The 15,580-nt window shown below is 47.5% G+C and overlaps 1 protein-coding gene across 1 annotated transcript in view; it reads left to right on the top strand.

Annotated features, from left to right (window-relative positions):
• Window positions 1–15,580, top strand: part of LOC147107297 (cilia- and flagella-associated protein 47-like) — a 797,073-nt gene that overhangs the window by 740,350 nt on the left and 41,143 nt on the right. Inside the window, exons 62-64 of the mRNA XM_086006182.1 lie at window positions 1,126–1,297; window positions 3,815–3,976; window positions 14,933–15,101. Of these exons, the coding sequence (XP_085862308.1) occupies window positions 1,126–1,297; window positions 3,815–3,976; window positions 14,933–15,101 (503 nt within the window). The remainder of the gene's footprint in view (window positions 1–1,125; window positions 1,298–3,814; window positions 3,977–14,932; window positions 15,102–15,580) is intronic.

The following is a 15,580-nucleotide window of genomic DNA, read 5'->3' as shown; positions in this document are numbered from 1 at the left end:
GATGCAGGAAGGATGTTCCTGATGGCGGGGGAGTCCAGAACGAGGGGTCACAGTCTAAGGATAAGGAGTAAGCCATTTAAGACAGAGATGAGGAGGAATTTCTTCACCCAGAGAGTGGTGAACCTGTGGAATTCTCTACCACAGAAGGCAGTAGAGGCCAATTCATTAAATATATTCAAGAAGGAGTTGGATATATTTCTTAAGGCTAAAGGGATCAAGGGATATGGGGAGAAGGCAGGGACAGGGTACTGAATTTGGATGATCAGTCATGATCTCATTGAATGGCGGAGCAGGCTCAAGGGGCCGAATGGCCGACTCCTGCTCCTATCTTCTATGTTTCTATGTTTCTATGTTTCTATGTAGTGCTTGTGCACTAATATTCATGCTACCTAATTTCAAGACCTAATCCTATATTTTTCAATGCTGGCCGACAATTGTAGCAGCTTTAATTGGGCAGCTGGCAGCGGAAATGTTAGAAACATTGCCCTTCTGGCCACAACTACCAAAAGGCCACCAACCACTTCTAGCACATACATGGCAATAACCATGGGGAGCTGTATTCACAGGCTTCAGGTCAGCACAGGGCCAGATCCAGAACCATGCCATTGCTGTGAGGGCCCCTGCAGCTATCATGCAGCATAGAGCTGGCACATTAGTGACAGTGACGGTCAGCCGTAGCCTGATACTTGGCTCCATCTCCTTGAGGGTATGCTGATGCAATGCTGCCCTATGAGGCTGGTGCATGGCGTGGTGGACGAGTGGCACAGCGGACTGCTGTCCTTGCAATCACCTCATACTTCCACTTCAGCTACTATCAAATAGGGGGTCAGCTGCAGAGCTGCTCCATCACTGCAGACTTGTGCCTGTAGCGTGGGTTTCCTTTCCTATCATATATACCTGTCATTTATTAGTCCTCTGACCTTTTAGTCTTACTAGCACTTCGACATACAGTACAGGTGTAGCAGAAACATGTCAAGTAAATGATCATTACTGTGTATGTATGCTCCCGCACACATGCCTACGTGTGTGTCTGTCTCTATATAAAATCTATGTCAGAGCCAGGCATGTTTATATTATAAAATATGTGGAAATGTCACAACAGTCTTCTCTGTTTGCTCTGTACAGCAGGACAAACCACAGCAGAATTCTTTTATGAAATTCAATATGAGACAGAGAAGGCCAGAATTCAAATGGAGTCTACAGTTGCAATAAGCTTTGTGAAAAAGAAATGGGACGCAGAAACTGGTATTGTCACACTAACCTTCGACATTGTTTTTGCACCATATAAGCCAATCAGGTATGTGAATGCTACAATGTGCACCACAAGTTAATCTTCGATAATACAAAATTTATGAGAAAATAGTCAATAACCAGTTTAAAAAAAAATACACAAAGGCAAGTAGAGTTATGCATAGTTTCCTTAGTTTTGGTATTCACCTGGATAGTAGCTGGTTGATACACATGGCAGTCAGCTGGTACCAGAATTTCCTGGCTGAGGTGCTGCCACATTGGCCTCAAAGGCTGCAATATATGTTACCAAGGATGTCAATGGCAAGCCAGAATTGTAGATCATCCTGAGAGGTAAACACAGTATTAAAACTAAGACGGGGGTGATTTTAACTTGTTGCACCAAGCGTTAATGTTGCAGTAACGGCCTCAAAATGGAGTTGGTGGCCTTACCGTTGCATTAACCCCGACGATGTGGCTGGCTTCATTTTGAAAGGGGCCTACTGCTGGGCTCCCAAAATGCTTGCCTGTTTCAGGCAGTAGGCCTCTTTTATTATGCTAGGACCATTTTAGGTTGCTCCATGCACGATCCAATCACTTTCACGAGCTGTACAGCTGAATAGGCCCAGCAAAGGTAAGTTTGAAATTATTTCTGTGGGGCCCGTAGGAGCACTTCCCACAAAAATAATCTGGGCCACAGTCATCCTGAGACCTCCCTCTCTGCGATCACAACTTACTCCCCCCCCCCGCCAACCCCGCACTTACCTTAGCAAAATACTGCAGATGCTGGAAATCCGAAATCTCCTCTACATTGGGGAGACCAAACGCAGATTGGGTGACCGCTTTGCGGAACACCTCCGTTCAGTCTGTAAGGGTGACCCCGAGCTTCCGGTCGCCTGTCATTTTAATTCACCGCCCCATTCCCACTCGGACCTCACCGTCCTCGGCCTCTTGCATTGTTCCACGGAAGCTCAGCGTAAACTCAAGGAACAGCACCTCATCTTCCGATTAGACAGGCTTTACAGCCTTCCGGACTCAATATCGAGTTCAACAATTTCAAATCATAACCTCGGCCCCTATTACATTTTTACTTATATTTTTTATCCACACCTTTGTTTTGGCCTCCCCCCCCCCCCCGCCTTTTGTTTTTCTCTCTCCCACATGGCAGCTGTCTCCCATTCTGCCAGCGCATTTCACACCTAATCTAGAGCCGTCTTTTGTCTCCACTAGTCCTATCACCATCTCGTCTCGTTTTGAATACCTCTTAATGTCTCTTCACTTCTCTTTTGTTCTCTCTCAGCCTGGCCTCTTAATCTATTTCATTTCCTGTGCTTCTTTAGTCTTGACAAAGGGTTCACCCGAAACATTGACTCTATTTTCTCTCCACGGATGTTGCCTGGCCTGCTGAGTTTTTCCAGCATTTTCTGTTGTTATCCCGCACTTACCTTGATGCCAGCTGTTGTTGAGTAGGCCTGATACTGGACATCCTACATCCGACGAACTGCCCAAAAGTCAATACCGAACTAAGCTCTCCTAAATGTGGAAGACATTTTATTCAGTTGATTTTTGAATAATACAGATGGAGGAGTACTTCATTGATAAAAATGTACCTCTGCCCTTGCTTTTGCCGTTAAAATCTGAAGTAGTGTGATTCCAAAATATATTCACATACTCCTGAATCATTCTGGTGAGAAATAACTCAAGTATTCATTCACAGAAATTTCAGGGCAACCGTCAAAATTCTGAAAAAAAAACCTTGAAAATCAACCATCAGTGTGAAAAGTTGATGTGGAATTTTTGGCCCAATCACACGGTGCAATTAATATTGCTCACAGGTTTTCTTACATTGCACACTGTGTTTCATCACAACCAGAATGTGGTAACTAAAGATGCTACATCATTACAACGGAACTCTCCTGCAGCTCTGTGCTGATTGAAACCATCTGTATCAATGATTCTTTTTCAATTATTTTATTTGTGCAAAGGCAGCCAAACAAAAATGACTTTTGCTCACATTTACAAATGAAGAACCTTTCTTGCTCTTTAAGAGAATCAGTCACTGCAAACTTGTATATTTGATTGCTCCTAGGAAATAAGCAAATTAGCAGTCAGTTATACTTCACTTTAAGGCCATTGATTCGACCATTTCTGTCTTGTTTTATGAATTCTTTGCAACCTCTCTCTGCATCATATCCTTATCTGAGATTAAATTGGATATGGTTTGAGGAAACAATTCAAATCAGTGGAATGTCACTGCAGGCAAACTCAGCCCTTGTTTTGATTAACTGACCATTTTTGGTATTGTTTTGGTATGTCTGAAAAACCAATCAAATCATTTGTCACAATAATGGCTCCCCTGACAATGATGGTAGTATTGGATTGAGGAAGCAGATCAGCGCCAAATCACCATTATATATATCCACGAGACGTTGTTTATTTATGTTGCAGTTGAGTGGCTTTCTTTGCTCAACTAAATCATTTTCAAAGTCAAAAAACATTATTAAAAGTGCCAAAGCTTCATAATATTTAGAAGATGATTGCATTTCATATAATTGCATGTTTTAACCATTTCATTGTTTTAATTCAGCTATCCAGCAATGCTGAAAGTGCAGTCTGCTACTGGTGGGATCTGGAAATTCCCATTACTGCTGATTGCCACCGAACCACAAGTAGACGACATCATCAATATCGAAGCAGCAGGACTGAATAAGGAGTCTGTTGTTTGCTTTAGGCTTACAAGCCAGACAAGGTATTGTAATCATTTCTGATTACTTGTAGTACTCGAAAAGGTTAATGTCCCTAATGCACCACAAAAAGTAAACTTTTTTTTTAGTAAAATATATATCAGGCAGTTGACTTTTGAGTAGATGATGGATCAGATTTTGCTTTCAGTGGCGAACAAACAATGCCAGCCGTTCATTACACTTACACTTGCCCACAGACTTTCTATGGGATTTTGCACTGGAACTTACTGTGATTAGAGAACCATTTGTGCACAATGCCCTCCACAGGGGATCTGGAACCTGTGTGAACAGGGCAAGCAACTGTTTATCTCCTTAACTAATCAGATTGGAGAATCGTTAATGAGGCACGCAGTCTGAACCCGGAAGTGTCAGTTAGAATATTGAATTCAATGTTAAATCGGGTACGGAAAGCAAAATAGAGGGAAAGAAAGGTGGGATTATTAAGAGAGATAAAAGAGACAGAAAGAAAAAGTTTTTTTTTAAATTACATTTTTTTATTTATTTAAATCTCCAACAACAATTAAAATTTGAAGGATTGAGACTCCACACGGCTGCACAGCGCTCGAGCCTCTGCACAGACAACTCACTGACTTTTAAATGGAAGAAAACACACATGCGCGGAATTTTGAATGGGCTGCGCGACCCCCAAAAAATTACAAGGAACATTGCAGACGAGAGCAAGATTTTTCTAAATTTTCTGATCTGGTTCAAATTTTTCACCATAGGAAGTTCTGTGTCTGCCAATTGGAATACAGGAGCCAAAATGTTTATTTTGGTAGAAGTATTTTTTACATTATTTCACATGCTTACCTCTTTTCATCTGTGCAATAAACCCGTAGACTGATTGAAAGTGAGAAGATAATTTGCTCCCTGCCCTCTGTTCTTTTTTAAGATGTATGAGAATAGCTTGGCTTGATCAACCTCTGATTCCTCTCCTCTACAAAGACGTTTGTTTCCCTCCCCTCTGCCAGCTCCCAGCAGTGTGGCCAAGACTGAGAACTCATGATTCTTCTGCTTTGTGACAGTGTATTCATACATCTTAACTTTATGTCACCACACTGCTTACATATACCTACTTTTACGATGATATTCCTAATGGAATATACTCAACATCACTTTAAAATATTGCAACTTTTTTTCCAAAATGACAACCAATGAATTAAAAACTCAATACTGCAGAGGCATGTATTGTACTTATTATTTGCAATATAATTGGTAACTTTTATTATTAGAATATATTATTTTGAAACGCTAGTATATGTCACTTAATTTGTATGGTGCACTGGACTCAACAAAAGTGACATTAGGAATATTACAGTAAACAAAATAGGGGCAAAATGCCAACCACAAGTTGCATCAGATTTGTGCCAATGAGTCTCGAGTTGCCTTGCAGAGCTGAATCCACCAAAGTTCTATGCATGCTATGCGGGCAGATGACCATGTCTGCGGGTGCTTTTCTTTTCGTTCACGGGATGTGGGCGTCGCTGGCAAGACTAGCATTTATTGCCCATCCCTAATTGCCCTTGATGAGCCACCTTCTTGAACTGCTGCGGTCTGTGTGGTGAAGGTCCCACAGTGCTGTTAGGGAGGGAGTTCCAGGATTTTGACCCAGCAACGATGAAGGAATGGTGATATATTTCCAAGTCAGGATATTCTGTGACTTGGAGGGGAATTTGGAGGTGGTGGTGTTCCCATGTGCCTGCTGTCCTTGCCCTTCTAGGTGGTAGAGATCGCGGGTTTGGGAGGTGCTGTCGAAGAAGCCTTGGCGAGTTGCTGCAGTGCCTCTTGTAGATGGTACACACTGCAGCCACGGTACACCAGTGGTGGAGGGAGTGAGTGTTTAAGGTGGTGGATGGGGTGCCAATCAAGCAGTCTGCTTTGTCCTGGATGGTGTCAAGCTGCATAAGTGCTGTTGGAGCTGGACTCATCCAGGCAAGTGGAGAGTATTCCATCACACTCCTGACTTGTGCTTTGTAGATGGTGGAAAGGCTTTGGGGAGTCTGGAGATGAGTCGCTCGACGCAGAATCCCCAGCCTCTGACCTGCTCTTGTAGCCAGAGTATTTATGTGGCTGGTCCAGTTAAGTTTCTGGTCAATGGTGACCCCCAGGATGTTGATGGTGGAGGATTCAACAATAGCGTTACCATTGAAGGGGAGGTGGTTAGACTTTCTCCTGATTGGAGATGGTCTTTGCCTGGCACTTGTGAAGTGCAAATGTTACTTGCCAAATATTGTCCAGGTCTTGCTGCAGCGGGCATGGACTGCTTCATTATCTGAGGAGTTGCGAATGGAACTGAACACTGTGCAATCATCAGCAAACATCCCCACTTCTGACCTTATGATGGAGGGAAAGTCATTGATGAAGCAGCTGAAGATGGTTGGGACTAGGCACTGCCCTGAGGAACTCCTGCAGCGATATCCTGGGGCTAAGATGATTAGCCTCCAACAACCACAACCATCTTCCTTTGTGCTAGGTATGACTCCAGCCAGTGGATAGTATTCCCCTGATTCCCATTGACTTCAGTGTTACTAGGGCTCCTTGATGCCACACTTGGTCAAATGCTGCCTTGATATCGAGGGCTGTCACTCTCACCGCACCTCTGGAATTCAGCTCTTTTGTCCATGTTTGGACCAAGGCTGTAATGAGGTCTGGAGCCAAGTGGTCATGGCAGAACCCAAACTGAGCATTGGTGAGCAGGTTATTGGTAAGTAAGTGCCGCTTAATAGCACTGTCGACGACACCTACCATCACGTTGCTGATGATTCAGAGTAGACTGGTGGGGCAGTAATTGGCTGGATTGGATTTGTCCTGCTTTTTGTGGACAGGACATACGTGGGCAATTTTCCACTTTATTGGGTAGATGCCAGTATTGTAGTTGTTCTGGAACAGCGGCTAGTGCTGGAGCACAAGTCCCTTTATGTTAGCTGCCAACCTGTTCTCATACACTCTCTTTGCCTCTCTTATTTTCTTTTTCAGTTCTCCCCTGTATTTTTTGTATTCAGCTCGGTTCTCTACTGAATTATGAACCTGACATATATCATAAGCTTCCTTTTTCTGTTTCATTTTAATTTCAACATCATTAGTCATCCAGGGAGCTCTACTTTTGGATGCCCTTTGTTTCCCCATCATGGGAATGTGTCTAGTCTGTATCCAAACCATCTCCTCTTCTAAGGGCTCCCAGTGCTCATTTACTGTTTTACCTGCCAATCTTTGATTCCAATCCACCTGGGCCAGATCCCTTTTCAACTCACTGAAATTAGCCTTCCTCCAGTTGAATATTTTCACGTTTGATTTTTCTTTGTACTTTTCCATAACTACTCTAAACCTAATGATATTGTGATCACGGTTTCCTAAATGCTCTCCCACTGAAACCTGCTCCATATGCCCCAATTCATTCCCCAGAACTAGATCCAGCACTGCTTCCTTCCTCGTTAGGCTGGAAATATACTGATCAAGAAAGCTCTTTTGTCCACATTTCAGGAATCCCTCTCCCTCTTTGCCCTTTGTACTGTTATTTTCCCAATCTATAGTAGGATAATTGAAGTACCCCATTATCACTACTCTAAAGTTCTTGCATCTTTCTGCACTTTGCCTACAAATTAGCACCTCTATCTCCTTCCCACTATTTGATGGCCTATAGTTTATACCCAGCAACATTATAGCTTCTCTATTGTTCCTTAATTCTAACCAAATATAATGGCCCAGAAATTCGGGTTGGGGGCTTCCCGCGGGTGCAAGCCTCCGACCTGCACTTACCTAGCGCACCGGCCGTTGAGCTGTGGGCCCGCATGGGATTCCGATCCTGGCCTCCTCCTACTGCCGGCGCGCAGTGCTTGCGTATCCCAGGGGCCGCAGTTAGTTCAATGCGTCCCCTGGGATCATGTGGGCCATGGGGAGCCAATGGTAGCAGGGAATGCCCATTCATAAAATTGACAGGAAGAGCTGTCAAAAGTATAAATACTACGGGCCCCAAAACATCACTAAAACTTCAAATAATTTTTTTTTTTAAATCACATTTTTAAAATAACTATAAATTACATAAAATAACTATTTTAAACAATAATTTAAATTTTTGAAAAATTAATTACATTTTCTAATGGGGCTAAAAATAAACTTACCTTTCTTTAAAGTATTTAAAAATAATAAACCTGTGGAAAAAAGTTTTAATTTTAATTAATTCACCACTTACCTTGTTAAAAGCAGGCCTTGCGCCTGCTTTTTACATGTGTAACTCCTGGAGATTTACCCTCCCAGAGAAACCTGGAAAAAAAACATAAGTTCCATGCGCATGTACAGCCTCTCCGGCGCCCGCGTTTGACCTCTGAACCCCTTCCTTTAAGCGCGGTGCATGCACGAAACCGGCACTTCCGTTGGGTCTACGGGTGAGTACCCCGTGCGTACTCACCCGTGGAGACCCGAATTTCTGGGCCAATATTCTGTCTTTAAACCCTCAAGTACACCATCCCTTTTTAGTGCTGTAACTGTTTCTTTGATCAATACTGCCACTACCCCCACCTCCCTCCTTTTTTCCCTTCCCTATCTTTTTTGAATACATTGTAGCCAGGAATATAAAGTGCCCGTTCCTCCCATTGTTTGAGCCAGGTAGCTGACTGCTGTCAGTCTCAGCTATCCTGGCAATAGCTGTAACTTGTATTTCTCATTTTGACTTACCCCTTGTGCATTGCAAGAGTAAAACGCGGTAATTCGGGCTGCAGTGCCGGTGATCCTTACCAGTGTTCCCTTCGCGGCTGCGCAGCACTCTGGAGATCCGGATTTTTGAATGAGCCGCGTGATTCAAAAAAATTAGAGGGAACATTGGTCCTCACTATACTATATTCAGATTAGGCGCATGGGAACTCGGCAGGCACATCGTGGGAAGGGCCAAATTGCATTTGGAATGAGCGCTTCATTATTGGAGCAGAAAACCAGCAGAAACACCCTATGCCCCAGTTTTGTTTGCCAGTCCAGTGAGCTGCCCTGATTTTAGGGCCCAGAAACTCAAAAAACAACTTTGAATTTCAGGGCTGTGCAAACTAATATCACCCCTGCATGTACTCACAGCAATAATGGAAAGTTCTGACTTGAATTTTAATACAATTGTTGGTATTATTAATTACTGCAAGATTTTTATAGTCCAGTATAGATTCATAATACCTGTAGCCTGGTCTGTTTTACATTTGGTGGTTGGTAGGATTAGGCACACTGGTATAGTGAGAACAAAGTAAAGTTGGGACTTTGAGGCTGTTGGTTAATTCAAAATATGCAGCATTCCTTCATAAATCAAATCAAATCAAATCAACTTTTATTGTCATTGTTAGTGCACAAGTGCAGTACAACGAAATGTAGGCTTGCGGCTCCCGAGAGTGTACATTTAGATTAAGACATTTAAACATTCAACATACATTTGACTTGTAATACATTAACATAAACATAACCATAATAAAGTGCATTGGCAGATGTGCAGGCTTTAGAGTTTATTTGTGGAGTTCAGTAGGATGACAGCCCTGGGAAAGAAGCTGTTCCTAAATCTGGTTGTACGGGTGTGAATGCATCTGTAGCGTCTCCCAGATGGCAGGAGGGCGAACAGACTGTGGCTGGGGTGGGTAGGGTCTTTGATGATGGACCGTGACCTCCGTAGACAGTGTTTCTGGTATATGTGCTCTATGGTCGGTAGCCGGGTGCCGGTAATGCGTTGGGCAGTTTTGACTACCCGCTGCAGGGCTTTCCGGTCATAGTAGCTACAGCTGCCATACCATACTGTGATACAGTTTGTCAGGATGCTCTCTATTGTGTAGCGGTAAAAGTTAGAGAGGATCAGGGGTGACAGGTTACATCCCTTCAGCCTCCTTAGGAAATATAGGCGCTGCTGGGCCTTCTTCACCAGAGAGGAGGTATTGAGGGACCAGGAGAGGTCTTCCATGATGTGGACTCCGAGGAACTTAAAGCTGTACACCCTTTCCACCACAGCCCCATTCATATATATTGCATTCTTTCAATTTCATGGAAATTGTCACTGGACTCAATATTCAGCCATTCTTCTACCACCGCATGGTGGCTACAGTATGTACTGCCTGCAGGATGCACCTCACTCGCATGCAACCTTTGCTACTAAGAAAGACAACAGCAGCAATGTCATGGGAACACCAACAGCTCTAAGTCAAACACCATCCTGATTTAGGTATATATTTCCATTTTTTCATTGTCTTTGGGTCAGTATCCTAGAGCACCATCTCCTCAAGTACTGCAGTAGTTCAAGAAGAAGGCCCACCACCATCTTCTCAGGGCAACTAGGGATGGGTAATAGTGTGACCTTGCCAGCGACGCTCATATCCTGAGAACAAATTTTTAAGCATTATGGCCTAGAAATTCAGTTGCGTTCGCCAGCCGTTAACGCCATAAGAGGGGTAGATTTACAGCGCTAGGCACTTAGCGCCCGGGCGCAGGTCGCTCTGCGCCTACGCCCAACTTCAGTTGACATTTAGCGCCGGCGCAAAGTGTTTGCGCCCGCTCAGCTGCGCGCGCAGCTTCTGACGTCATTTCGTTGTGCAACGCTGTTTGTGCGCCCCAAACCGGAAGTTCAGTGGCGCCCGCCCAATGTGGGCGTGGCGCTGTTAAGAACTGTGAAGTGGAACGCAGCAGAGGCCCTGCGGGCCTCGGGGAGCGCTAATTAAAGGGCACTTACACTGAACTATAAAGGCCAGCCATTTTGCTGCAATGACTTCAGTGCTTTGGATTTCTGTACAGAGACCAAGGAACAGACCTTACTGATTTGGGACAACATAGGAGAGGTATTTTTGGCTTCTGGCCAGAGCTTGGAAATTTGACTCTTGTGATTTCACTGTTTGCAAGTTTATTATGGGGGCTGCACGGGGTTCCAACCCTCAGTTCCAGCATTATGTGCGAAGGGCTCGCAGACGCTGTGTGAGAGGGGCAGCCATGCCTAGACGCAGAGGGGCCATCAGGCGTCAGCAACGTAGGCCTTACCCACTCCGGGAATACCGGCAGCAGGTGTCCTATCTCACCATGACTGCCGCGCATTGTGTTAGGAGGCTGCGCTTCAGAAGGGAGGTGGTTGCAGAGATCTGCCAGCTGCTTCACAGAGATCTGCGTCCACAGCTGATGTGCAGGACCTCTCTGTCGGTGGAAGTGAAGGTCACGGTGGCTCTGAACTTTTATGCAAGCGGCTCCCTCCAAGCCGCTGCTGGGGACATAGCGAATATCTCCCAGTTCGCCGTGCATCGCTGCATCCGGCAGGTCACCGATGCCCTTTTCGCAAGGAGACACCAATTCATCTCCTTCCCCATGACCCTAGAGAGGCAGGAGCAGCGTGCAGTCGGATTTGCCAGGATCGCCGACTTCCCCATGGTGCAGGGCGCCATTGACTGCGCGCATGTGGCTATGCGGGCACCTATCGACAATGCCGAGGATTACCGCAACCGGAAGGGCTACCATTCCCTCAATGTACAGCTGGTGTGTGACCACAGGCAGCGCATCCTAGCTGTCAATGCCCGCTTTCCAGGAAGCAGCCACGATGCATTTATCCTGCGCCAGACTACTGTGGCTGACATGTTCGAGGCACAGCCTCCACCAAGGGGATGGCTTATTGGGGACAAGGGCTACCCTTTGTGTACATGGCTCATGACCCCGCTCCGCGCGCCCAGGACCCCTGCGGAGGAGGCATACAACGAAAGCCATCAAGCCACAAGGAACATCATAGAGCAAACGATTGGCGTCCTCAAGCAACGGTTCCGGCGGATCTCTACAGTATTCGCCGGATAGAGTCTCCCAGTTCGTCGTCGTTTGCTGCATGCTGCACAACCTGGCTATCCGCAGGACTCGGGCACTGCCACCTCACGTTGGACCACCACCTCAGGAGGACGAGCAGGAGGACCATGAGGAGGAGGAGGAGGAGGAGGAGTATCAGCCCAGGAGGGAGCCACAAGGTCCAAGGGCCGTCCGCCGGCGACTTATTGAACGGCACTTCTAGGCCCCCTGTCAGGGAATGGCTTGTGGCAATGAACGCACCTGAATGCAGCCGCTCCGCAAGCCCTCAGCCGGTTAACGCAACAACCACTTGAAACATGACACCTGGACAAGCTGAATAAATAAAAAGCTTTATTTAACAAACTCAGGGCCCTTCCCACATGAAACAGAGAAACAGACAAGACCCCCAAAAAACAGTCAAAAACATCTCTCACTCCCAGAACCTGGGGAGGAATAACAAAACTTGTCAATAACATTTGCCTTCATCCTCGGCCTTCCCAAAATAAGCCCCCCCCCTCCAGAACACAACCACCCCCATATAAAAAAACATTTGGCTTCATCTTCGGCCTTCCCAAAATAAGCCCCCCCCCCCACCCCCCCCCGGAACACAAACACCCCCATATAAAAAAAACAGTTGGCAACACACTCTACTTGGTGTGCCGAGAGGGCGAGTCCTTGTGCAGGCTTCTCCGGCCCCTGCCCGACCTGTTGCTCCGCCTCAACCTGGGCCCTGTGGGTGTGGCAAGGCTGGGGGAAGGCTCCTGAGGGGCACACTGCGTGACGGCAGATGCCCTTGGGGGTCGGCCTAGACGAGGTCCGGCCCTGGAGGGGCCGGCTGCTGACTGCTGCAGCTGTGGCTGGGCAGCATCAGTCTCTGCATCAGCTCGTCGCACCTTGGCTGGGGGAGTGGCAGTGGCGGCTGCAGCAATGGGGGCAAGCTGGCTGATGCCAGGCGCTCGCTGGTCGCCAGAGACACTGGCACTCGGCCGGGCTGGCACTGCAGCAAGCGCAGCAATCTGGTGGAGGCTAGACCGCTGTGCTGCAGCAGGGCGGCGGGTGCCCTGGCGATGCTTCCGTGACACCGCGAGTGTGGCAGAAGTGAGTGCCCGAACTGCCCTGGTCTGTGCCCGCATCAGATCAGCCAGTGTCTGCACGGCACCACTCATGAACTCGCGACTTGCGTCCTGTGCTGCCGCGAGTTGTTCGACACCCCTGGCCTGTGCTGCCGCGAGTTGGTCGACACCCCTGGCCTGTGAGTCCCCGAAAGCGGCCACACTATGAGCCAGGGACTCAATGGCCTGAGGCATCTGTCCCACAACCCCCATGAACTTGTTGTGGCGCCGCTCCGAGGCCGCGGACATTTCATCAAGGAGGCGCACCTCCTGGGCGAGGACCGTCTCCAGACTGGAGGGCGGACTCTCCCTCTGGGGAGAAGGCCGCCGAGCTGCCCGACCCTTCCCGCGTGCCTGGACGCCACTGGGCCCAGCAACTGCCCTCCCCTGCAACACTTCCCCCCTCTGGGGAGAAGGCCGCCGTGCTGCCCGACCCTTCCCGCGTGCCTGGACGCCACTGGGCCCAGGAGCTACACCCCCCTGCAACACTTCCCCCTGGCTCTCCTCCAGGCAAGACGCCTCCCCTCCATTGCCATCCCCTGGCGCGGATGAGGGTTCCCCCGATGTGCCGCCTTCCTCTTGGTCCTCGTCGTCCTCCTCTTCCGAGGGACTGGCACTCTCAGCTTCATGGACCTCCTCCTCACCAGCTGAAAGCAGGAAGGCACAAGAGTAGCTTTAGAGTGAGGACAGGGCGTCAGCGAGGGAGGCATGAGTGGTGGCATTATGCGCATTGGTGGGACAGTGGCAAAGGATGTAGATCTGAAGCGCAAGGGGAACGAGAGAGGTCCAAACGGTCATGTCCTTACCATTGGGGCCCAGCACAGGGTCCGCATCACCAATAGCAACGGGGCCAACCACCCGGCCACGCATGAGTCGAGCCACGCGCTCCTCCAGCTCACTGAGCTCCTGGAACTGGGCACGGCCTCCCCCGGTGACATTCCGGCTCTTCATATTCTGGGCCAGCTTGGCCTGCAAGAGAAAGGACGGCCTCAAAGTACAGTGTGGTGCCCTGTTGTTGTGTGCACTGCCTCCCATGGTGGAATAGCTTGGCCAGTGTGGTGCCCTGTTGTTGTGTGCACTGCCTCCCATGGTGGAATAGCTTGGCCAGTGTGGTGCCCTGTTGTTGTGTGCACTGCCTCCCATGGTCGAATAGCTTGGCCAGTGTGTAAAGTGCAGAAAGTGCTATTGATGATCATGCCAGTGCCATAGCTGCAGGAGGAGGGATGGCCATTAGGCCTTTGAGGTCCCTTTGCCCATAATGTGAGGTGCACATGCAAGGATGAGGAGGATACTGGAAAGGCTACTCACCTTGACCAACCGAGTGAGGTCGTTGTACTTCTTGCGGCATTGGTCACCAGTCCTGGGGACATCGCTGGTGGCTGACACCCTATGGGCGATTTCCCTCCAGGCTCTCCTGAACTGCCTCCTGGGAGCCTTCTTGCCACTGTCCGGGCACAAGATCTCTCTTCTCTTTTCCAAACCCTTAAGCAGCACCCACAAAGCAGGCTCTGAGAAGCGCTGCGCTCGTTCACGGGCCTTCTGCATGGCTTCAGGCGCTATTTGGGTCCACCAGCAGTGTTCAGGCCTAGCTGCAGGGCTCCACTATCCAGGGCGTGGCAGCAGACAAAGTCGACCCTTCCCCCTTTAAGAGCTGGCCGGCGCCAGGGTGTCTGCTGTCAATCAAAACATGACCGCACCTGCGCTGCGCCCGGCCTCGGCGTTATCAGTCCGCACCGCCGGCTTAGCGCCTAAAGATAGGAGTGCAACGCCAGTTTCAGCTCTCGCCCAAACTCCTTGGCCAAATCTACTGAATTTCGGCGAAGTGGCCTACACTTTCCGGCGGGCGCTAACTTTAACGACCGCCCGACTTTAGCGCCCCAAAATTGGCGCGACTGAATTTCTAGGCCTATATTTTGAATCGTTCATACTTGGCTGTAGATCAGATGAAATTACATAAAACAGTCAGTCTAAGGGATAACCATTAATGATTTAACAACTGATCACTTTTATAGGATGTGGCTAACCTAAATAAGGGATATTGTTTCTCTCTAATTATTTTTCTACTTCACTTCCTGTAACTTTTAGGTATCCCATACCATTCACAGCACACTTCCTACCTTGTAGTGATCAGGAATTTGTGGTATCTCCTCAAACTGGAGAATTGCTTCCTCTTGGCTCTACTGGGACTCTAATTACTGTCGGATTCACCCCACGTATGTACAGCAGAAAGCACAAGGCAAAACTGCTCATCCAGGTGAGTCTAATAAACAGAAAAAGTCAACATTTTAGCTTTGTAGAGTGCGATGAATTGTACAATGCCCTCAAAACTCTCAAAGCAGCATAACTGTTTATTTGGTAAATAAAAATCACATTTCTGACCCAAGTGAGGTTTAATTTTTGTTGTGATGAATTTTATATTTATTTATTGGGTAATGAATATCAGCGCTAAGAAATGGGACTTCTTTTCCACCTGTTGATCTAGTGTCATTGTCAAGCACTGTAATGGGAGGAATAGCATGCGTTACATGCCAGGTGAAGGTTTCCTTTAGCCTGCCCCAACAAAATCCTTTAATTTCACTCTCCGAAGAGCACCACTATAATATTATTTTATACCTACCAAACCTCCTTGCAATCTTCCCAAGTGAAATTACCAATTTAATGCCATCAGTGCAGAAAGGGGGTGAGTTTCGTACTGCAGACTCTCATCCGCTAAGAAGTGATTTGCAATTGAAT

The sequence above is a fragment of the Somniosus microcephalus genome, chromosome 14 (genome assembly GCF_052327205.1).
Source record: "Somniosus microcephalus isolate GS21.2 chromosome 14, FLI_Smic_1.0, whole genome shotgun sequence".
NCBI classification, from domain to species: domain Eukaryota; kingdom Metazoa; phylum Chordata; class Chondrichthyes; order Squaliformes; family Somniosidae; genus Somniosus; species Somniosus microcephalus.
This window is presented reverse-complemented; position numbering and strand designations above follow the sequence as displayed.